The sequence below is a fragment of the Oncorhynchus mykiss genome, chromosome 14 (genome assembly GCF_013265735.2).
Source record: "Oncorhynchus mykiss isolate Arlee chromosome 14, USDA_OmykA_1.1, whole genome shotgun sequence".
Classification (NCBI taxonomy): Eukaryota; Metazoa; Chordata; class Actinopteri; order Salmoniformes; family Salmonidae; genus Oncorhynchus; species Oncorhynchus mykiss.
Window position 1 is genome coordinate 13,462,501 of NC_048578.1, and position 25,000 is coordinate 13,487,500.

General features: G+C 42.8%; 1 protein-coding gene across 8 annotated transcripts in view; it reads left to right on the forward strand.

Annotated features, from left to right (window-relative positions):
• LOC110488851 (transcription factor COE3) overlaps nt 1–25,000 on the forward strand; it is a 102,019-nt gene that overhangs the window by 38,749 nt on the left and 38,270 nt on the right. For 5 of the 8 annotated variants that reach the window (XM_036943002.1, XM_036943004.1, XM_036943006.1 and 2 more), the window contains exons 7-10: nt 17,874–17,955; nt 18,087–18,204; nt 20,367–20,500; nt 21,223–21,349. In XM_036943002.1, the coding sequence (XP_036798897.1) occupies nt 17,874–17,955; nt 18,087–18,204; nt 20,367–20,500; nt 21,223–21,349 (461 nt within the window). The remainder of the gene's footprint in view (nt 1–17,873; nt 17,956–18,086; nt 18,205–20,366; nt 20,501–21,222; nt 21,350–25,000) is intronic. The other 3 variants (XM_036943003.1, XM_036943005.1, XM_036943009.1) reach the window with 1 other exon arrangement.

The following is a 25,000-nucleotide window of genomic DNA, read 5'->3' on the forward strand; positions in this document are numbered from 1 at the left end:
GTGTGTAGGCATTGATCCATCGATTCGTGTTGGCCTGACAGGCCCCGAGCGAATACTTCAGTCATATTAATGCTTTGGCTGTTAGCCGTCAGTCATTAATTAATGCACTCTCACCGTTAGCTTCTCCTAACCTGTCACTCCTGCCTCAAACACGCACACACACACACACTGGCACGTCAATAAGACACCAGAAAACTCCCCGCTCAGGAATGTCCACTTAATGTGGAGGAAACTGTGCTGACGGCTACATTTGAAATGAAGCCTGATGAAGTGTGGACAAGCCTTGTCCTATCATGATCTAATTGTAATCTATGTTGCGGTGCATCTAGTAAACTTTAGAACGACAAAGGGTTCTCCTCTCACCTGTACTGGGAGCTTCTTCATTCCCACAGAACAAAAATAATCTGGTCCAACGTCTGTATTTGTTAGTAGTAGATAACAACAATTAGCATTGAATATAAAAACCTTGATTAGTTTAGCTACTTATGTGCTCCTATTATAATTACGATCAGTTTTATTCAGTTGAAACGAGGTTTTTTCCCACCAGAAGAGTGCTTGTGCTCCTTTTCAACCTGAGGAAACATAGCGAGTCCAGATGTTTTAGCAGAGGCCTCTCATTGACATTAGTCCAACATGCAGATTAGACATGAACCTGGATTTACCTCTGTTGTGTTTCCACCCACTTCTCACAGAGAGACCGTGACCCGAGCTCCTGTTCCAGACACAGGCGGCTTTCACACACGGCAGAGAAAGATACACTGATATGGAAAACCCTGATGTTAGAGTTTGTTTGAATCCATCCGTTCCAATTCCAATCCAGGAAACAAATGGAGACTCAAGTCAGGAAGTGAGAAACAAATATTATCCAAGAGTTGTGGTTGATGGTAAATTCACGAGCAGAAACTGAATTTAACCAAACAACTCGGATACTGTCACGGATTATACATTGTTCAACATGGATGTACTGTACCACTGTCTTTATGATACGTAGTTTGGCTTCCGGCCCTTTGGAGGGACATGTGTTGTCTATTTAGAGAGTCGAACCCCGGAATGTTTTTCTCTGTAGAGTAAGGGAGCATGAGGAGGAAGTGGCTAAAGTTTCTCTTGGGAAACACCGCCGGCTCCAGCTGACATCAGGCGCTGTCCTATGCTTCTCCGCACAAACGTAAACACATTTCTGACCCCTGACCTCAGACACTCAGAATGATCAGCCCACTGAGGACTCTGAGGATAACCAGAGCCACAAAAATACTACATTTCAGCTCCAGATAAAGCCAAGTTGAGAACAGCGGTCAATTATGTCTAAATTATACCATGGCGTTGGAAATGCGACCCATTTGGTGTTGGAGAGGCGACCCAAAACCAAACCTTCATGGTGAAAGTTGGACAAACATAGAACAGTACTAAGAGCATTCATTCTGTGCTGTGTTCTGGTGTACAGTATTACTAGGAAACAGACAGGCTTTAAATTAGGCACCCAAATCAGTGTTTTTATTGAAACATTTTATTAACTGCAATAACAAATGAAATGAATGTGTGAGTCTGCTAATCTTACAAAGGGAAGTAACAACCATTAAGCTCCCTAGAGTACATGCCATTGAATGAACCTCTATAAATTATGGGGTTAAGGTGCTTGTCTGGAGGGAGTTGATCAGTATAAATATGAGATAAAGCAGGGTTAATGAGATAAAGTGTTTATGGGCATCTATGTGTGTGTGTGTCTGTTTGTGTGTGTTTTCGTGTGTGTTCGTGTGTGTGTGGGTTTGCGTGTATGGGTACTTGCTTGTGTGTTTACTTCACTGGCTCTTAGCCATACTACAATCCAATACCCCCTCACCGCTAAATTGACATTGAACAGAGATCTCAAACAATCACTTCAGTACAAACAGGCATTGTCATTCGTAGCTAAAACAACAGTCACATTCAATTGGCATAGTAAAGATTCAGTCAAACATTGGATCCACTTTCATATGAACCAGACATGGAGAAAGTGGGTTTAGTTTAGCTTTGGCTGGACATCAATGACTGGCTTGGGGCTGGAAACATCTCTCCAGATCCCCATCTGTCCAGCTAACATTCATCCAGGGGAGGTACATCCTTAGAGTCGCCCCCTTGGCCAGGGGTACAACTCACTATGGGCCAGGTTTCATTGGGCAGTGGACCCACCACACCAATTGCATGCCAGGTTGCACTTTCCCATGGCTAGCTGTGAGTGGGTGGCCGTCGGGCACAGTGGCACCCTGTGGCCAAACTGGCAACTTCCACTCTGTCGCCTCTCTCTTTCTGATGGAGGTGCAAGAGATGGCACGGCCTCGTCCGTTACCCGTTCCCACTGTTTTCAGGGGGATAGCAGAGAATGGTCGAAAACATATTCTTGCTTTAGAGTTGATTATTTATGCATTTGTGTTTGCCTGTTATCATGTGGTTCCTAATGCTATATACAGAAATCACCCTTTCCTTCATATTAAATGAACTACGTATGCTGAATAGTGAATATAGAATATAGTGGAGGTTTGTATCCTGTGTGGGAATATGTATGGTTCGACTGTAACGTCTGTCTGTCTGTCGTGTGTGTCGAGTATGTGAGTGTGAGTGTGAGTGTGTGTGAGTGTGTGTGAGAGTGTGTGTGTGTGTGTGTGTGTGTGTGTGTGTGTGTGTGTGTGTGTGTGTGTGTGTGTGTGTGTGTGAGCCGTTGGGCTAATAAAAGCTGTTCTGTGTAACTGAGAAGGAGTGAAGGGAGCTGTGATCTCAGCTCTTTAAGTGAACCCTCCAGTCTGAGCGCTAACCTGTCATCAGCCACGCTAGCACTCCCGGCACCGTCGCTTCTCGCTTTAATTAATCTTTACCTTTCCTAGAGGATCCACGCTCTCCCCTTCTCAATGATCCCACGTTGTGTTAACACCTCTGAAAACACCACCAAAGCTTAAGGAAAGTGTCAGGTTGTGGTACACTCTTTAATGAGGAGGAGGGGAACATTTAAGCCTTGGAAACTAAGGTAGCGAATCCGACAGATGTTTGATCAAGATTTGATGAGAGTCTACCTGTCTGCTCAACTGCGTTGAGATTTGACTTATAAAATAAAGAAGGTCCCTGCTTCCTGTATGTTTTGAGAGTGTAGAAGTTGAAATGTGGGAGTGATTGTTTTCATTTTTTTCCAGAACTGTAGAGATAAGGTTATTCTGTCTAATGCAGTTGTACACGTTTCCTCTTATGCCCAGGTAATGCTGTTCAAACAGCATAGAGTAATTTTGTGTAAATGATGTTCAATTTTCTTTAAGCAGTGTATTGTTCTTTTCACACCAGTGTAATGCTCTTGACTGGGGAAACCTCCTTTCATCTCCTTTAGCAGGGCCTTTCCTCTGTTGATGGATTGGCTTGGGACACAGCCAAATGGAAGACTGAGCTGATATGCTCATTTATGCCATTGTACTGTTTATAAGCAACCCTGAGAAAACTGCTTATAAATTTATGACATTTAAAGTACACATAGGCTACATTTGCTTTGTAGTTTCTTTCCCCAATACCCCACAGCCAGATCAAGCCAGAATAAGTATTTTTGGTGAAGCTGTTGTTTGGTATTGCACACAGTGTAACCTGAATCCAACAAGCCAGTTCATTCAAGTTAATACAACTGACAGTCCTAATTCTATTGTAGGCTGTCTACATTGTTCAGGTTGTGCTGAGTTGGTTGCATGCTGTGAAACACGCCTGCCCTCTATTTGTGAATTCCGCTGACGATGCAGTGTCATCTCTGACTGCTGGCAGTGAAAAGAGCCGCGAAACAAAAGGCAAAGCGAAACAGGAAGCCGAGAAAATGAACAGCAATGACTTCCTGCTCTGTCTCTGGCAACCCGCAGGTTTGTTTACTGGTGGCGCCATTGCTTCTGCTAATCAAAGGCATGGCCAGGAAAGTGGGAAAAAACAAAGATTGACACCGACCATACAGCACTTGACAAGTGGCCTCGTCGCGTTTGTTCAGCGAAATTAAACACTCTGGAATTTTTTCACCTGCTCGCAAGCAGCCCGCGAGTTAAAAATAAAGACAATGCGCATACATTACCATACATAATACACAGCGACCCCCATTTAATATGCAAATTCCCTGAAATATTACTGAACACCTTCTGTTCGGAGCGAATACATTTGAATTTGCAATTAGAATGATCCTGTATAATTAATGAAAAGCGTCAATTTTTGGCTGCTTACTAATTTGATGAAACATATTGATGGGGCATTTAGGGAGCCAGCGGAATTGGAAGCGAAGCTGGACCAGAACTAGGAAAAGAACCAGAACGTGGTGCAGTTCCCATATGACGGTCCTGCTTGTGCTTAAGGTGCAGTCAGCTTGTGCGTGCTGGTGGCAGCGGTTGGATACACAGACCTTAATTAACCAGGAAGAATGTGACCTGGCTGTGTCCCCGAGATGGCACAGAACAAATTGCCTGAATCGCACATTGGCTTCATCTACAAATCAGGGAGTGTGTGTGTACTTGTGTCTGCCATGTCTGGTCCTAGCTCTTTATCTTCGCAGAGCTAAGAGACAAGAGAGTCGGAATCTTAAAACACAAAGAGGTGTAGAGAAACTGAAACAAGTGGAACTTAGTTCTACTGCTTTTACAAAGTGCTGTACAACTCTCAAGATTTAAGGACTGTTGCAGTTTCCTTCACAATGAATTTTGAAATAACATTTGTCTCCATAAACCTGTTTCCCATATTTTGAACATTACAGCTATGGTTGATTTACTGATACATCATACATTTATAGCAGTAACCTGTTCAGATTTGGCAGATTGTTAGTAGTTTTTATCCCACTAAGATATTTCCAAATTGTCATAATTGTAAAAAGGCTATTCTTTGTGTGGACCTCTTATCTGCACACCAATACAATCTACTACCCAAACTACTCTACTCAAACATAAATTCTTCACAGTCCAATCAAATCTACTCCAACAAAATGTCTTTAATTGATTACCAATAGTGAATAATGCTGGGCGTACATTTTTACAGTGCATCAAATACTTTCTTTAAATTATGTTATCTTTATGGAAATGATATCTAGGCATTTAAATGTGATAGTGAGATTTTGACTGTTTCAGTGTGGTATTTTGGCCATAGTTATTACACTGGACACCATATTGTTATACATTTCTTGTCTGCCATGCCATGTGGACGGAATGGACACTGAGGCGCGCCAGAGTAGAATTCCGTGCCATGGCAGTGTAATTGCAGAACCGCGGGCAGCCAATGGGAGTCCTCAGAGAACAGAACTAAACCCTAGTCATGGCAGGGGACACGCCAGCTGATTAGGAACCATCCTAACCACCCCAAAACGTCAAACCACTTCACAAAAATCCCCAATCATCCAAATCAGATGAAAACATAAGCTTGCTCCCAGGGACTTTGTCTCCTACTTGTTGCCGTTGACACTTTTGACCCCTAGCTCTCATCTTTGTGTTTTTAATGTTATGTCTGGCTTAGTCCCTGTAGTGTATGTAATCCATATAACACACACACACACACACACACACACACACACACACACACACACACACACACACACACACACACACACACACACACACACACACACACACACACACACACACACACACACACACACACACACACACACACACACACCTACCTCTTGACTCTCATTTGAATGGTTAGGGTGGAGGGTTAATGCGAAATCCATAGAGGGAGCACAACCAGCAGCTGATGCTGAGATAATGCTTTTGTCACGGAGGTATTTGGCCGTGTGTGACTGAGGGTGTGTTGCTGTTTTTGGAACGATTGACCCGTGTGTCAGCTCGGATTTGTGCGAGCCTTGTGCATTTTGTGTGTGTGTATCTGTGTGTGTGCATTGTGGTCTTCTGCATATTATTATCAGTTAACCTGTAGTGTTGTAATGTTGATGTGAGCGCATAGCATTTTTCATTTTTGCATACATGCTGGAGAATGTATTCATGTAAGTGTGAACACATTTACGAGTGTGTGTGCGCCTATTTGTATGTCTGTGTGTGTCTGGGCTGGATCCAAGCTGTGCACCTGCACCACTCTCAGGACTTCATTTCCCTCTCCACTCTCCTGTGGCAGACAGCCATGCTGGAATATCTACTGCTTTCCCAGCAGCTCCATATCAATTACTCTGCACTTCTCACCCACTTATGAATATTTATGATATTTGTAATAAAGTACCTCTCCTAACTTGCTCTTTGTTTCTTGTGCCCCATTGATTGAGGCCTGTTTGCTTTACCTAGACCAGTAGGTGTAGGCTATTAAACCCTTTCAAGCCCTAGGATCAGTTGGTTTTGTGTGCGTGTGTGTGCACGTTTGTGTCTTTGTGTGTGTGTGTGTGCATAATTTTTGGGGTACAAAACCACTGCAAATAGCAAACAATTGTTCTTTAAAAAAATAAATTTTTATCTCATTTCATTCATTTATATATTTTAGTATATTTTCTAAATATGAATGACACTTTCATAGACAGAAAATGTATTTGAGATCAATGCCGGATTATCGAATGTGCATGCAGAGCAAGTGCCCTGGGGCCCCCGACCTCCTTGCAGGAAATGAGCTATTCAAACAACAAAACATTTTCTCCTACCCATGGCAAAAAGTGTAGAATTGCAGGAAAATAGCTTTAAAACTGCAACATTTTCTCTTAGCCTCATGATAAAATGTGTAGAATAGTATTATGAAATCGCAACTGTTTCTCTCTGCACCATTGCAAAATTTGTTGAAATGCAGTTAGCCCACCCCCAAATGTGGTAGTCCAGCCCTGTGTGAGACACATATCTCAGTGCTCCAGGATGCAGTTACAGTAAGATACTGTAGGTCTGTATCGCTCTGGAGAGAGACTTAATTCCTCTCTGGCACATTGGCGTCTGGATGCTATTAGCTGTGAATGATTTCATGAGTAATCCACTTACACTGGCTGGGAATATGAAAAGATGAATGTTGACATCAATTCTGCACTCTGGACAATAAAGGATGTAGCGTTTCTTGCTGATGAGAGCAGCATATTGTTTTTTAAATGAAAAATAAACGTTAAACGCAGCATCAATTCTAATTCATTGGATTATTTAATGTTTCATTACTGGTGTGCTGAGGACTCATTGGTGGTATTGTTAGAGTGTCGAGAGGATATGTTTTCCTTCATACTCTGACTCATCTGCAGTCCATTCTAGTAGGAACTCTATTCTCCCACACTGGGAGTGAAACTCTCCAGTGTAGGTCAGGGGCAGTTAGGATGGATTCCACTGATGCGCACAGCAGACATGGTCCGTGTTCGTGACTATTTTCTCACAGGCTTATATGAAAGAGATATATAAATAGCTTTAAAATATACTGAACAAAAATATAAACACAACATGCACAATTTCATTGATTTCACTGAGGTACAGTTCATATAAGGAAATCAGTCAATTGGAATAAATTCGTTTGGGCCTAATCTATGGATTTCACATGACTGGGAATACAGATATGCCTCTGTTGGTCACAGATACCTACAAAAAAGGGCCTCGCCATGGGCCTCAGGATGTCGTCACGGTATCAAATTGCCATCGATAAAATGCAATTGTGTTCATTGTCCATAGCTTATGCCTGCCCATAACATAACTCCACCACCACCGTGGGGCAATCTGTTCACAACGTTAACATCAGCAAACCTCTCGTCCACACGATACCATACATGTGGTCTGCGGTTGTGAGGCCAGTTGGAGGTACAGTACTGCCAAATTCTCTAAAATGACATTGGAGGCGGCTTATGGTAGAGAAATTAACTTTAAATTCTCTGTAAACAGCTCTGGTTGACATTCCTGCAGTAAGCATGCCAACAAATTTGTGAAAAACATTTGAAAGAAATACACTTTTTGTGCGTATGGAACATTTCTGGGATCTTTTATTTCAGCTCATGAAACATGTGGTGAACACTTTACCTGGTGCGTTTACATTTTTGTTCAGTTTAGAAATGCCTTCGACTAACTGTAATTTTTTCACTAATCTCTTACTTTGATTCATTATTCTCTTACAAATAAAATGTCACACTTTGTACTCACAGGTCCTGCATAACATTAATGCTAAGGCAGGTTCATTTGAATCTGGACCATAGTTACCGGACCCACTTCACGTAGCGACAGATTAAAAAACGTACATACTTTGCTCTTAAAACCCGAGCCAAAAGGTATCGAAACGATAATCACAACCTTAACACCCATTTCTCTCTACTTATCCAAGCAGCCGGGAAACATAATGTATTCATACAGCTAAATCTGCTCAGTGAGACTGGGAGGAGATGTTTTTGATGACTGCAACTGGCCCCTAATGGTGTCCAGGGCCAGGCCAAGGTCCAGGCAGATGGCGTGGTGGAGTTCACCTTGTCCATGACCGCCTCATTCCCAAAGCAGCTGAGAGAAGTCTTGAGCCAAACAGATGGAGAATATCACTGGGTTATCTCTCTCTGTGAGTTAAAAACCTATGTCTGAAATGAGAGCCCCAGTTAGAAAAGGAGCATAACACAACAACAAACGTCTTCTCTACCCAAGCCCCGGCGTTGTTTTTTCCAATTAGGTGTTGTTTTGCGCTGTGTTGACTCCCGGATGAAGTTTCCTCCTCCTTTTATTTGGGCTCCAGTCGTGTTTGATTAAACCTACCGTTTGAGGCAGTCTAACATGGTTGGGTTCTCCGCCGACTTCAAAGGCGGGCGTAAATTACACTGACTTTGTAACGATTGCATCATTATGCTTCTTCTATCAATGTATCACTGCCTATATATCGGTTTGTTCCTCCCTCCTTCCTTCCTCCCTTTTTCTTTGTCTTATCTCCTCTTCAGCACACAAGGCGTACAAACAAACAGAACAACTAGGAGGCTGACATGTTTTTCCCTAGTCAGGTGACAGGGGAGGAAGTCTCTGTTGTCTATAGAGGCGTTCTCGGCGTACTGTCTCCATTCACAAACAATTGAAGGGGCCAGCGCTTGAAAAGGTTAAAGTGGCATGAGCGATATTAAAATTAAACGCTTGAGAGGCAACCCCCAGGCCATTTATTCAAATGGGAGAGTTATTTTTAATTTTGGTTCAATAAAGCAAGACGCTCACCCATCTCTGCCCAGATACTTAATTAAATACTTCACGCAGTATATTAGTTTTCTGACGCCAGGCCCCGTTTGGAATAGTAATAGCCATAAAGAGAAACATTTGTCTGACAGACAAAGTGAGGGATAAATCACTCTTTCCCCGAAGAACGGTTTTGAAATCATAAAAAGACCCTGTCTGTTGGTGTGAGAGAAATGATATTACTTAGTAGGGTCCATTTCTCAGACCATTATAATTTGCATTCTTTTTCTGAGAGACAAAATACCCTACTAGTTTTCTGTGGTTAATATTCATCTATTGTTATTATTATAAAAGCATATCTGGCAACTCACTGGAACCTGAACTGTGACTGAAAAGAACCACAAATTATTTTCCTTGTTTCTGTTCTGTAGTTCTGTGGTCATATTACTCTCCTATACAGGAAGTTGATATACAATACATCTTGGTTGAAGCCTGCTTAATGATGGGACTTGGATTCAGTCCCTTTTTCCAGTTACATTACACTGCAGTACAGTATACATTTTTTTTTTTTTTTTTACAGTACAGCATATCTCCTCTCCCTCTCCTCCAAGTAAGATGTCTCCCTGTGGGCCGTTTCCATGGCTCTGGCTGTGCTTGGTGTCTGACTTACATCCCCATATTTCTCACACTGATCCCAGTCTGCAGGGTCTAAACTGGTGGCATCTGCTAGTCCGTCTCTCCCTCTGTTTACCAATATGCTCGCAATCTGTCCATAGGCCCCTCATTGACTGAAATATATGGCTTCATCTCAAGTATACAGTGGATCTCCCTCTCCTTAGTCCTTAGCATGCTACAGCAGTGGATTAGGCCTGATTGATTCTGCCATGTACTGAGTGAGCAGTATGTACAGGTACTGTGAGGTTGTTCCTCTAAAATCAGGATAGATGCCATTTATTGGTGAATAACAGACATGGTTTGGATAAAAAACTGTCATCAGGTGTATGGTGTTCAGCTCTTTGTTACTCCAGTGTCTGTGATAGTGTGTGTGTGTGTGTGTATGTGTGTGTGTATTTATTTGTGTGTGTGTGTGTTACCACTCTATAAGCAGTCCTCTCTGCTCCGTCTCTCTACCTCGACAGCCTGCCTGCTCTGGCGCTAGGCCCGAGGCCCACTCTGCATTAAAAAGCCTGCAGGCCCCGGTGTGAAAAATGGGGCCATTTGTGCTTGTTTGTAAGTCCTGTCAAAAAGCAGCACCTCTGGCCCGGCCAGTTAACAAATTGGATGTTTAATCTGGTGACATTCCTTTCTGGGCCAAGGGCTAATGTATGTGTCTGAGAATAACCTGGGCGGCAGGAGTGATAGATGGCGGCCTATTATGGCCGGTATTTAAATCAGAGAGGACAATTCCTCTGTCGCCGCCCCCAGACTGACAGCTTGATTTCAGCGCTGGGGCCTGGATGGAGCTGTCAATCAATGTGTCAGGGAGGGATTTTATTTTTTCTTCCTCTACCGGAAAGGTTGTTGGACAGCCCGTCCTCTCTCTCGTCTAGACGGTGATTGTAGAGATGTGAGGAAGGATGGAGGCGAGGCTATCTGGTAGCCACAGGTCTGTGACTTTGACCAGCTGACATACGTGGGATGTGCTTGAATTCTACTCTCTGATGCCTGGCACAGAAACAACCCATAGCTCCTTCCCCCTAGGCATTTATAGATCTGGGAGGATTGGATAAGTATAAGCAATATGGTGAAAGTTCGCACTAGCCTATCATATGGAAATGGCTTATATTGGCATATATTTCCAGACAGAAAGATGTTTCCAGACAGATGCCTCATCTGTCTTGACACTGATGTCAAACATTTAAAAAATTGGTTCAGACTTACTCAAAGAGATTCAATTGATATAAATTGACTCAATTGATGTTTTAACCCTCCAGTTTCAAGCTGTCAGTAGACCTAGTCAAGTTAATGATTCAATGAATTATTCAACGCCACCTCTATGAAAGAGCTGCTTCTGCATTCAGCTCCATACATCGCTGTTCAGGGCTTTACCTCTCATTGTGGGGATTCTTCCCCTGCTGTGGAACTTATCATAGGGTCTGTGTGTGTGTTTGTGTGTGTGTGTGTAGCCTATGCATGCATGCTTGTGTGTGCAACCTCCTCCTGCTGTTTCACTCATCACATTGTGTGTGTGTGTGTGTGTATGTGTGTGTGTGTGTGTATCCACCTGCTGTTTCACTCCTGCTGAATCCCTCAGTTTGAGCTCTCAGCCTCTGCTTTTGATGCACAGCGTTTGTTGTGGTTCTATATCTGACGCTCTGAATACACAACCCGAATACATCTGTTCACCGTTCCCACTCTACCTCCAAAACACCTGAGCATGTCTCTTCTACCTTTTCAAACTTTCCAAACAGTACCGAGGTTTAAAGGTGTTTGATACAATTACACTCATATGTAACAGGGGAGTGTGATCTTTCTGGTGTGTGAAATTATTATGGGTTGTGGAACCAAAGGACTGATTTTTGCAGCTTGCTACAATTTCTAACCCATGCCTGGACCATGAGGTCACGGCAAGTCACATATTTTATTCTCTCTCGTTAGAGCATTATGTCATAGAGTGATTTCGATTGGAGAGACAATACGTTCTTTGCCATGGCAACAGGGTCAAAACACAGCTGAGGGGGGACCAGAGGTAACCGGAGTGCAGCGGAGCAGAGTGTGTACGTGTGTGTGTGTGTTTGAATGCGAGTGAGTGTGTGTGTGCACGTGTGTGTTGTGCATGGATTCGAAGGCGGGTTAAGTACAAACGTACAGGAGGTTGTGGAGGAACACTGGTTCACTTGGTCAAACAAACAAACTCCCATTCTCTCTGTGCACCAAAGCACTTTCTCACATCCACCCTCAGAATAGAGCCAGCCACGCTGTCTGTATGAAATAATGATGGGATGTTCTGTTCATATCTGTGCTCCAGGAATTCTGCATGTGTTTTTCAACGATAGATCTCACATTAAAATTGGAAACAGAGACAGATTTTGCTGAACACACAGCAACATTTTTCACAAGCTGGTAACACTACTGTAACACTTTACTATAAGAAATCAGCACTGCTTTCGAAAGGATAATGTTGATATGATAAATTAAATATTGATTTAGTATAGTCAGATATTTTCTATGATCTAATTATGTATCATCTCTTATACAGTAGCAGAGTTATTTTATCCTATAATGGAAATGGCCAGCCGCCAATTTACCAGGTTCAGACAAAGTCTTCATCCCAAACATTTTCAGCAGTAATGGATATTATGTCACATTATTTTGAATGTTGAATAATCTGCCTCTGATCAAAGATGAAAGGTGAGGTAAAGGCCTGGTGCTGGTTTTTATTGCGATCAATTAAAATGGATTTGATTTTCAGATATTTAATGCCATCTGTCTGTATTGATGAATCCTCCTCTTGTACTGTGTTCATTTCCAGGCAGAGAGACAGCCTTCCTTAATATGTTGGAAGTGAAACAGACCCTTATAGAACGCATAATGTGGCCACTCAATATTTTAGAAGTAGAAAATGAATTGTGCAAGACACTCTTAGCAGAATAAACTGCTTTTGTGTCTCTGGCAAAGTTTGGGGAATAAGGGACCAGAGCCATAATGCGTTGTTAAGACACTTAAGACAATAGACAGTCAAGAATGTGTGTGTGTGTTTGTGTAGAGAGAGGGAGAGGGAGAGAGAGAGAGAGAGAGAGAGAGAGAGAGAGAGAGAGAGAGAGAGGGAGAGAGAGAGAGAGAGAGAGAGAGAGAGAGAGAGAGAGAGAGAGAGAGAGAGAGAGAGAGAGAGAGAGGGATCTGTTCCAGTGACTGTTTTAGTGCCTCATCAAATATTTAGTTTGATTGTACATGGTCCTGTAATTGCCATCTTGGCTACTGAATTATTGATGGCATGTAGCAGAGCTGAGGAGAACCCTGGTCTTGGAGAGTTGGCAGAAGGGGGGGGGGGGGGGGGGTCACACACACACACACACACACACACACACACACACTGAGCCATATTGTTAACTCCAGCCGTTTCATAGCCTAATTAGCTGTACAGGAGCTTCCTCAGAATGTGTCAGTAATAATTGGAGGAAGGCATTTGTTTTCAACACAGAAGAGTAAATATTAGTTACTGTAATAAGACTGTGTGGAATATGGTTCCTTCTAATGTTGAGGAACAATGTTCCCTGAATTTAGCAGCACGACAATAATTAATGTACACTAGATCAAATCAAATGACAACTGATTGTGAAACAATTAGTGACATAGCTAATTGTGTTTCAGTGTCTTAGTGCACTGGGCAGACTGTGAATCTCTGGGTCAAATCCAAGTGTTTGATTAGACCTTCTCTCAGTTATACTGTAAAGCAATTCAGTAGCGTGTCATCTCTCAACTGGCTCCAACCTTAGTTAAAAAATGGGAGAAGTCGACCTCGAAGAATCTGAGGCGCTATCTCATTGCCTCCTGGTGTTGCTCATCTTAGAGTAAACGCCACCGCATGGCTCTGACTTTTCATAAAAAGCAGCAAACACTCAAAGCAAATTGTGGGTCAGAATTGGTAACGCGGCAGCTTTTAAAAATACCCTGCTGAAATATTGATTTTTTTCTTCTTCTTGCCTAACGCAATAAGTGAAAGATGGGGAAGGTGTGTGTGTCTGTGTGTTTGTGTGTGTCTGTGTGTGTCTGTGTCTGTGTGTATGTGTGTGTGCATTGTATGGAGTCAGGAGGGCCTTGTTATTTGAGCCAGACATAATTGCTTCAGTATAGTGCTATGGGTGTGGCCCCAGAGTGACATCATTCAGAGTGGACCTCAGCTCACATCCCTGTAATGAAAATGATGCTGAAGTCACACACTTATTCCCTGCTCAGGCTCATTCAGCTTTAGTGTACATAATATGAAATATCTCAAGCTTTATTCCTTTGACACAATACACTGCATCCAGTGTTTCAATGCTTTCAAAGCTCTCATTTTGTAATATTTTAAGTCAGAGGGCCCGCATAGTGATTTCCTATAGGGGCTCTTAGGATGCTTGACCTTTACGTTCGGTGTTTAATTCATTTCCCCCGTCCTGGCCTACTGCCGCTTTGTTCAGCTTCTGTTGCCAAGGTTATTCATAAGGCTGTTGTATTTGGACTAACTACATGCTGCGTTCCAATAGTCACATCTCCTCTCCCTTACGTCAACAAGGTCTTATGGGCAAAAAGTCTTATATGCAGGAGGTCTTACGGGCAGAATGTCTTATGGGTAGGAGGTCTTACGGGCAGAATGCCTTACGGGCAGAATGTCTTATGGGCAGAAGGTCTAAAGGGCAGACGGTCTTATTGGCAGAAGGTCTTATGGGCAGGAGGTCTTATGGGCAGGAGGTCTTATGGGCAGGAGGTTTTATGGGCAGAATGTCTTACGGGCAGGAGGTCTTATGGGCAGGAGGTCTTATGGGCAAGAGGTCTTATGGGCAGGAGGTCTTATGGGCAGGAGGTCTCATGGGCAGGAGGTCTTACGGGCAGAATGTCTTATGGGCAGAAGGTCTTATGGGCAGATGGTCTTGAAAGATAAAACTGAGATGGAGTAGTAAACCCATCCAGTCCTTTCGTCTATCAGCTGTCACTGATGAAAGGAGACAAGGACAAAAGGAGACAAGGAAGGGATGCCTTGAGAAGAATGGGAACTCAGCCTAAACTGAGAAAAGATAGAGGAAAGGAAAGACTAGGTTAGCCTAGCACGACTACAGCAGCAGGACTTCCTACCACTAGCCACAGCTCCACATTAGAGGCTGGCAGGCCCACACACACCTCTGTAATTGATTGCAGGGCAGCGTAATGAGGTGACGGCTTACAACGCTTTTACCTACTTGTTAAGAGCAGAGGAGAGACGGGGAAAAACAGCCTGGAACTAATAACGAAGCCGTGGCTGTAGATGGACATTCATTATTTATGGTGGTTTAATATGTTTTCAATACTGAGGGAGGGAGGGGTTGAACAGAGAAGGAAAAGTTACTCCCTGGCTTTCCTCCCTTCCGTCCTTCTCTAAATTTAGCCTACGTGATTATTATATGTGTATATTTATCTGAGAAAGGAGGTTTGAAATAACTTCCAATCAGGTGTGTAAGTTCATTGGATTGTCACAGATACCCTAGAGACTGAAGCTGGAGAGATAACAGTAGAAGAGAGTATTGAATATTTGAAGTGAAATATATGGGGAAACGTGGTCAAAATGTTGATGGGCTCCAGTGCTTAGCGGTGCAGCTTCCAAAAGCCTGAGAGTCATTTTCTCCCACTAACTCTAGTCTCTTCTGATATGATAAGGATGTCTCAGCATCATATGTCTCGTATAAACTGTCACTTAAAATTCTCTCCCAATTTGAAAGCTAAAACAAAAGAATCTCTGCAAGTCTGGTTTCGAACGGCGTTTCAATGCTCATACTCTTAATATAGGCCAATAAAACGGGTGTATAGTCATTATATTTCTGATATAATGAAAACCCTGGTGGTTTATAAACAAGGGATTGGAATTTGTCCAATCATACAGAATTGTACTTCTTATTTACAATCTAAGTGAAGTAAAACAGTTTTCTGATGGGTTTGGGTAACCCTTTAGTGACAGATTCATTGTGCAGCTGTGAAGTAACACAGTTTACAGCAAGAGCTTGACCTAAAAACAGACCACTTTCTCTCATTCCCATTTCTCAAAGTTGAGTTCAGCATTCAACTTCCGTCTTGTCATCTTCTACAAGCAGCTACTTCTCCCTCTGCTTCTACAAGCAGTTACTTCTCCCTCTGCTTCTACAAGCAGTTACTTCTCCTTCTGCTTCTACAAGCAGCTACTTCTCCCTCTGCTTCTACAAGCAGCTACTTCTCCCTCTGCTTCTACAAGCAGCTACTTCTCCCTCTGCTTCTACAAGCAGCTACTTCTCCCTCTGCTTCTACAAGCAGCTTCTTCTCCCTCTGCTTCTACAAGCAGCTACTTCTCCCTCTGCTTCTACAAGCAGCTACTTCTCCCTCTGCTTCTACATGCAGCTACTTCCCCCTCTGCTTCTACAAGCAGTTACTTCTCCCTCTGCTTCTACAAGCAGTTACTTCCCCCTCTGCTTCTACAAGCAGTTACTTCCTCCTCTGCTTCTACAAGCAGTTACTTCCCCCTCTGCTTCTACAAGCAGTTACTTCTCCCTCTGCTTCTACAAGCAGTTACTTCCCCCTCTGCTTCCGAGCTGCTATAGCAGAACCAATCCAAAGGGAACCAGGCTTTGATCGGGTGCCGCCTTTCCATGAAGAGACCTGGAATCTTACATTCCTTGTCAACTCCTGCCCAGTGGCAGATGGAGGATCCGGGGCTGCCGAGACAACATCACATGCTCCCCCCTCCACGGACCTCACCATCATCACTCTATTCCTATTTTTGTGTTCTCCGTTTTTTTTCCTTCAGTTTTCTTGTCGTTTCGAAAGCTGTGGCGAATCTTAACTCTGAACTGGCTCTACCCAGGGCTTCTAAGAGGGTATGTTCCAGATTCTCGCTTTTTCTGCGAGTTGGTGTACCTGCTTGGTTGAGCTCTGCTCTGGTCTAATTCTATTGAAAAACACATTGTAGCTGTAATATCAGCGCGGCTGGTTGGCTTGCCAGGCCCTTGTCTCCAGCTGCGTTTTAATTCAATCCCTATTGATCTATATCACTCCTCCCAAGGACTCTAATATCATATGAATTGGGCTTGGGGATGGGTTCCCCATGTTGTTTTATTCCATTGTCATAAAGGACATTAGTAGCCTACAGTGCACCCAAGATAAAGTTTCAGTCAATACCAGCTAAATAGAGTAGCCATTTAAAAAATAAAAAAAAATACCAAATGGCCATATTTTTTTATGTAACAGGGCTCTTTTGAACTCACAACCCCCTTTCTCTTTCTTTGCTTAACACTGTACCGCCACTCAAGGCGGTTTAGATATTTTGATTGCGCAATGAGGAAATTGCTTCGCTTACCTCTGTGTGTGTTTTAAAGATATTGTTACTGTCTTATTAGGGAGAAATCGATGCTCTCTTCAGATAGCAACCATTTATGTCTCTCTGACAGGGCTGCTCTCCACTACAGGAGATTCCCAGCATCCTTTGCAACAAAAAAAAAATTGGCGGCTGCATCGGACGAGGTTATCCCTTGGTTAATGTGACATGGCTGTCTGCGACCTTGCCGGTTGTTAACTTCCTGGATTATTATTGTAATAATGTGGCAATTAAAAAGAAAGCGCTCCATCAAAATAAGGGGCTTATGGTCCAGGAGATGGATATGCGGAGGTTACATGGCAATGGGAAATGCATTAAGATGGCAATCCATTCTTACTGTATGACTGGGTGTCTTAGCTCCAACTACGGCTCATCCTCATTGATATCCATTCCCAATCAATACCCCTCTGTTACCGTAACAACAGTCAATCAACACACGGGAGAAAGGATTGGACATAAAGAAGGACAAATCAAAAGCCAACTCTAATGAGACACCATGAGTCTTTTTGTCTTTATATGACTAAATTAAGAAAAAGTTGTTTTATATATGACTAAATGAAAACAAATGTTTTACAGGATTTTATTCAAGCATTTACTGAGTGAGATGTCCTTCGTTTGATTTGGGCCAACCACAACATAATGAAGCATGGTTGCATTTAATTGTATTAGCTATTTTTTCCCACAGCATCTTATTGATGATTGTGTCATCATTTAGATGTGATCAACTGTTTTCAGTGCTTGAATGAAACCTTTTGATTAGAGTTCGAATGTAATATGTATGTACTTTTCTCTTGTGTTAACAGATTCTTCCTGAAGTTCTTCCTCAAATGCAATCAGAATTGTTTGAAAAATGCAGGGAACCCACGAGACATGAGACGGTTTCAGGTAAGACCCTATTTATGGTTGAACCTCCCACTATGGTTCCACACAACATAAGTTATCTCATTCTGCTCACAATCCAGGTACATTATTTAAAAACAACAGTATATCGTAAAGGTTCTCTGTTTATCTCACAGGTGGTGGTCTCCACTACGGTGAATGTGGATGGCCATGTCCTTGCTGTCTCCGACAACATGTTTGTCCACAACAACTCCAAACATGGCCGGAGGGCTCGACGCTTGGACCCCTCTGAAGGTACAACTATCTCACACTTACAGACAACTTGATACTTTCTCTAAAAGCTCAATATGTCTTGGTGTCTTTGGCCACCTGTGTACCAATGTCTAAAAACTTTAGCTGTGGTGAAAATTATTGGCGCCCCATTTTATTTTGCCCCAATGAACAACTAACTTTTAATCACATCATCCTCTTTATTGGACGAAATGAAACCATTTCCTTAAGTCTGGAAAAGGATGATGACATCCTCATTGAAGTGGGGGACCTTATTACTAAAGCCCTAAAAAAAACACCCCTTCATCACATTGTAAAATCTACCTCACTGCGTCGTTTGCGGTTATGATGTAAGATGGTGCCTTATAGTGAGAAAGAATAGTACTCTTGTTCTTAAAAAATATATATATATATTGAACCTTTATTTAACTAAACAAGTCAGTTAAGAACAAATTCTTATTTACAATGACGGTCTAGGAACGGTGGGTTAACTGCCTTGTTCAGTTGCCAGCACTATTAAAACAGTGTCCCCTTGTAACCTACCAGCCTAGCGACCACACAGTGAAATAGTTTCAACTTACTTCTCAAAGTTTCTGAGTTGAAAGACTAGAGCATTGCGATACACTGGATAAACAGTACTTAGGCATCCATAGAAACACCGTGAGAGAGTCCCATGGTTGGTCACCACTGACAGCACCAGAGCGCAGCCAGGAGAGCAGTACAGTACACGAGGCTATCACTGAAGTCATAGGCCCCACTTAGGGAATCTCACAGTCTTTCATCTCAGCCAGATTGGGATGTTTTCAGAGGCGATAAAGCCGACATCTGCTCCTGTCTTTGTTCCACTGTCCCTGTCCCCCCTCCTAGATAAATGTACAACGTTTCTACAGTCTGTTTCACGCCATTGTGTTTTATTCATTTGTGAGAGTCCCCCGTTTGACTGTGTGTTTACTGCTGTGGCAGAGGGAATTGAATAACGATGACAGGTGACTACCAGGGAAAAGCCTCTACTCCATCAACACCCTCGGCAACTGTTAAATGACGTGAGAGAGACTCTGTTATACAGTATCCCATTGGAGGAAGCCCACTGTGTTTCCTTTAATCTACTGGTTTCAATTGCCATTTATAAACTGGGTGGTTTGAGCCCTAATAGCTAATTGGCTGGCAGCCGTGGTATATCAGACCGTATACCATGGGTATGACAAAACATGTATTTTTAATGCTCTAATTACGTTGGTAACTAGTTTATAACAGCAATAAGGCACCTCTTGGTTTGTGGTATTTTGCCAATATAGGCAGAATAGAATAGTCCTGAGTCATGGTATATGGGCTATATACCACACCCCCTCAGGCCTTATTGCTTAATTAACTCTTTAAAGGTCTGTTTCCTATGCCCCTCTGCCTGGGTAGAGAAAAACCTCATGACAAAAACAAAGAAAACCCAATTTAGGGATCACCTTTACATTTGCAAAGGCTAAATAGTTCCACCACTCCAGGGCACAGTTAGCATGACTACCTTTACACCATGGACCAGTATGCCCATATAGGATTACACTCCTATCAATTGAATTGAATTGGCATTTGTCCCTGACTTGAATCCAGGCATAAGATCTGGGAGCAGACTGTGGCAAAGGTATCCCACCTCCACCGCAAGCCACAGAAATGATTTGATCACAGGCCTCTTTCCCCTCTTACAAGTGCTGTGGCTGTTTGGCCAGATATCCTGGAGACAGGACCAGTTAGTCAGCCTGTCTGTCTCCATCTTGTTCTGCCTACACACAGTCTGGTCAGGCAGGAGACACTGTAATGTTTCTATTGAGCTTATTGATCCTCTGAAATTGAAAGAAATCATAACTGTGCATTTTTGATGAGTGAACTAATTGACATCATAGACGGCAGGACCGTAGGCAGGACCGTACTACTACTAGAAATCTGTTTGGAGAATTCACATAAAACAGTTGTCGCTAATTTGTTAATGCTACCCTTGCAATATGTCATGTTGCAATCTGACAGTGACAACATTCCTCTTAGCCTACAGTTATGTACTGTACTCATAAACAAAAGCTGGTAACGCAAGAAGTTTAAGTGATATTGAAATGACAACCCAGGTTGTACTTAAAACAAGTTGGAGGATTAAGTCCCTTTAAGTAGAAGTCATACCCGTCCTGCTGTCTGTGTTTCCGAAGCAGCTACGCCCTGCATCAAAGCCATCAGCCCGAGTGAGGGGTGGACGACCGGGGGAGCCACTGTCATCATTATCGGAGACAACTTCTTTGATGGACTGCAGGTGGTCTTCGGCACTATGCTGGTCTGGAGTGAGGTGGGTCCAGATACACACGCACGCACTCACACACACACACACTCAAACGTACGCACACGCACGCACGCACGCACACACGCACACACACACACACACACACACACACACACACACACACACACACACACACACACACACACACACACACACACACACACACACACACACACACACACACACACACACACACACACGACCATGAAAAAGGAATAGCTGAAAAGTCTAGGTGAAGAAACTAAGAGTATGACCCGGTGCATAAGGCAGGCCATAAAATATTGAAATATGTTCAGGGTGGAACACCTGCTTCAGAGACGACAGGGGCTGTCTCGGTGCTTAGACCTCGGTCACTCTGTTAGAGGCAGGCAGACACCTTCCCTCCACAGAGTCTCTATGTCTAACACATACGGTACACACATGGAACTAATTGTCAAACTCACTGCCTTAATCAGTGTGTATTCGGTTGGGTTTACCATGTTCCATGGTTTGTCCATATGTACTGCCTGAACTGGAAGTTGCTCCAGATATTATTGTCTTCTAAATGACTTCTATAAATATAAAATGGGAATTTGCTAGACAGAGTTGTGGATGATGCTGTAAATTTACCTTGAAGATCGAACTAAGACGTTATTGTAAATAAATAACAAGTAACGTAAATAGACCGTACCTCCCACAGTGCACTGCTCTTAGCGTTAAATGAGTGTGTGCATGTTGATGTGTTCCAGCTAATTACCCCCCACGCCATCCGGGTCCAGACGCCCCCTCGCCACATCCCAGGGGTCGTGGAGGTCACACTCTCCTACAAATCCAAGCAGTTCTGCAAAGGGGCGCCAGGGCGGTTTGTCTACACTGGTAAGATCACTGTTCATTTCTTTTTCCTCTTCCTCCTCCCATTGTTTTTTTTGTTTTGCCCTCTCTCTATATCTCTCTGCTTCCTCCTCTCCTGCCCTTTAATGTTCTTGGTGTCACTTTATCTGAAGGTTTGTATATTAACTGCTTATAAATGTTATTACATAGTTCAACCATTATATTGAGTATAGAAAATGGGACTGTTATATCTTCCTATAGGATTTATTGTTCTCTATGCTATATATTACCGTACATATAGTGGTGGCTACATTCCCACCTCTCCTCTGTCCTTTCAAGGTGGTAAACATTTTCCCTTGTTCAAGGGCATTGAGTCCTACCCTTCTTTTTTGCTGGAGTTTTTCCCCAGGTTATCCTTCAAGCCTTTGTCTGATGTCCAGACTTTTATGCTGGTGCGTGACTGGCGCCAGAATGGAGTATCGCTCCCTTAAATCAGCGCTTTACTATTACCGATTATTACTTTGGAATATCCAGATGCCATTCAAAGTTGCAGAAAGGTCAGATGGATGGCTGTTTAGTGAGATAAGTAAATGTCACTCCGTTGCGGATGAAAGATGGGACTGCGTTAAGGCTTTCTGTTAAACATAGGTATTCGCTGCAGCCTGCTCCCCTCTTTGTTCAAAGCACCGCTTAGTTCGGATGCAAGTGTTAGCGGAGCAAATAGACAACTTCACAATGGGCCGTCCAACCCAGCTTACGATTCCTTTTGCAATGCTAATATCTGATTCCATTTGGCGATATGACTGACAAATGTTCAGTGCATTGCTTTTATGGAACTGTGTGGTGAATAGGGCCCCCTTGTTATCTCATTCTGTACGCCCATTAGGCCGCGGGAGGTGTTCTCTGGAGCAAAACGTGTTGTGAATCCCTGGAAGGAGTTGAATATCTTTGTGTTCTTCAAAACAGTGCTATATCATTATGGAAGTACTCAAATGTTGTCAGCATTCATATTTTCAGTCAATAAAAATGAAAACATTGATTGATCGCAAAACAACAAAGCTGTATTTCCCTAATGGTACCTTTGTTCCAAACGCTGCAACCTGGTCTCAGAGCATTTCTTATTATTCTGTACGTAAATCTTAGAACTCAATTTAGTATGATATGTTACGTTTCATATGGTATGTATTAATTTACTAGATGTACAATATGTTATGACTTGCCTAACATATGATACGTTATGAATTCTAGCAATGTGGCTATGTTGCTAATGTTAGCTAGGCTGGGTGTTAGGGTTAGCGTTGCGTTTAGGAGTTAGGTTAAAGAGTTAATGTTAAGTTTAGGGGAAGGTTTATCTAAAAGGTTTAAGGTTAGGGTTAGGGGAAGGGTTAGCTACCATTCAAAGTAGTAAGTAGTTGAAAAGTTGCTAATTAGCTAAAATGCTAGAGTTGTCCGTGATGAGATTCAAACTCACAACCTTTGGGTTGCTAGACGTTCGCATTATACGCCCACTCCGGCCACTTAAGTAATATTCTGTCTTATAAAACCACACCAAACATAACATATAATACTAATTTGAGTGCATGGATTTACCTTTACTATATTACATCTAGTCTATGAGAACAGGCTGAACACAGACAGGTGGCGGCATCATAATATTGTACAAGTCTCATGGTTCTTACTTCCAGATTGAGACCCGTACTGTGCACACATCAACAGTTAATCTGATTTACACATACATATTTCAAGATTGGGAATGGGTCCGTGTGCATTTCTAATGCATATTTATTGTGCCAGGAGTGTGTTATATTCATGAATGCAAAATGAGGCAAGCTTTTAAATACTAAATAGCTTGTGTATAATTGAACAGGAAAGAGAATGCATCCAGTCTCAATGATGTCATTTCCTCTGGGGAATTTCCAGATGCCCAAGTGAGCTCTTCTTTCAGTGTGTCCCCTCCCAAAAACATAGCCCTCTTTTATCAAACAGTGTAGCATAGCAAATCAGTTGAGTTGTAGAGAGGGATGTACTTACTGTATATCGTTATAACATATCAAAGGTTTCATCAACACATTTATTTTGTTTGATATCATGCCAAAAGACCGAGCTTTCTATGAGTTTTGAAAGAATTGCATGTGGGTCTAAATGTTTTTATTTCGCTCTATGTTCAAACTCAGTGAAGCATAGGAAGATGGCAGCTTATCCACAATGCAGAGACAAACAAGACTTTGTTGACTCTGTCACTGCCCTAACGTGGCTGGGTCTACATGAACTTATGAGACAGAGAGAGAAGGGGGGAATAGGAGAGGAAGTGAGGGAGAGCTAGAGGGAGGGAGAGGGAGGGGGAGAGAGAAGGAGAGGGAGAGAGAGTCGGAGGGAGAAAGTGAGGGAGAGGGAGGGAGAGAGAAGGAGAGGGAGCGGGAGCGGGAGAGAGAGAGAAAAAGAAAGAGAAAGAGAGAGGGAGAGGGAGAGATAGAGAGATTTTAGTCTTCTTGATATTGAAACTAAAGAGATGTGTTGGGTCTGGTGTCTAGACAGATATTATAGGCACTGGTTTCTCCCATAACTAAACAGACAGATGAACCAATTGCTTCTTGGATTGTTTGTTTTCCAGTCAGAATCATTAATGTGAGCCCCTCTTGGACTTTCTCTTGTGCAGTACTTGAAATCCATATCTCACACATTATATCCACATACAACTGTGATGGGCTCTCAAGCACATATCTTTCTCCCTTTTATTCATGTGTCTTCCTCTCATTACCAACTGCACATCTCCATCTTCCCCTCTATCTCCCCCTCCTATTCCCTCTCAGCCTTCTCCCCATCTACCTCTATCTCCTCCCTCTTTCCCCTTTATTTCTCTACCCTCCCTCTCCCTCTCTGCCCCCTCTCTCCTCCCTCCCTCCCTCACCCAGACTTCCAGTCTCTCTCAGGGGTTGTATATCCCCAGGTGAAGCTCGAGGAGGGGAGGGTGAAATTAATGAGAGGAGCCTGGAGGTATTGACTTTCCTGGGAAAACACAGCTCTCTAAAAATCAGTGGCCAAGTACTGCAATAACTCAGCACCCATCGATTCCCCTTCCCCATAGGCTACATTGATCTATGCATTACAAGCATTGAGGCTGGCAGCATGGATCCAGCACCACCACCACCCTGCCTTAACACAGCCCCATTAAATACTGAAATAATGATACCGCTACTGTTACTACCACTGCTGTTACTTGACCACCACTACTAATATTGCTACTACTACTACTACTACAACTACTACTAAACCTGATGTTACTACTACTACTACTACTACTACTACTACTACTACTACTACTACTACTACTACTGCTGCTGATATTACTACTACTGCTGCTACTACTACTACTACTACTGATGTTTCTGCTACTACTGCTACTACTACTACCTCTACTACTACTTCTTCTTCTTCTACTACTATTATACTACTACTACTACTACTACTACTACTAGTACTACTGCTGCAGCTGCTACTGCTGTTACTGCTACTGCTGTTACTACTGCTACTACTACTGTTACTACTACTACTACTACTACTGCTGCTACTGATGCTATTGCTAATACTACTACTACTACTACTACTACTACAATACAGCTACTGCTACTGCTGTTACTACTATGACTGCTACTACTGCTGCTGCTGCTACGACTACTACTACTACTACTGCTGATG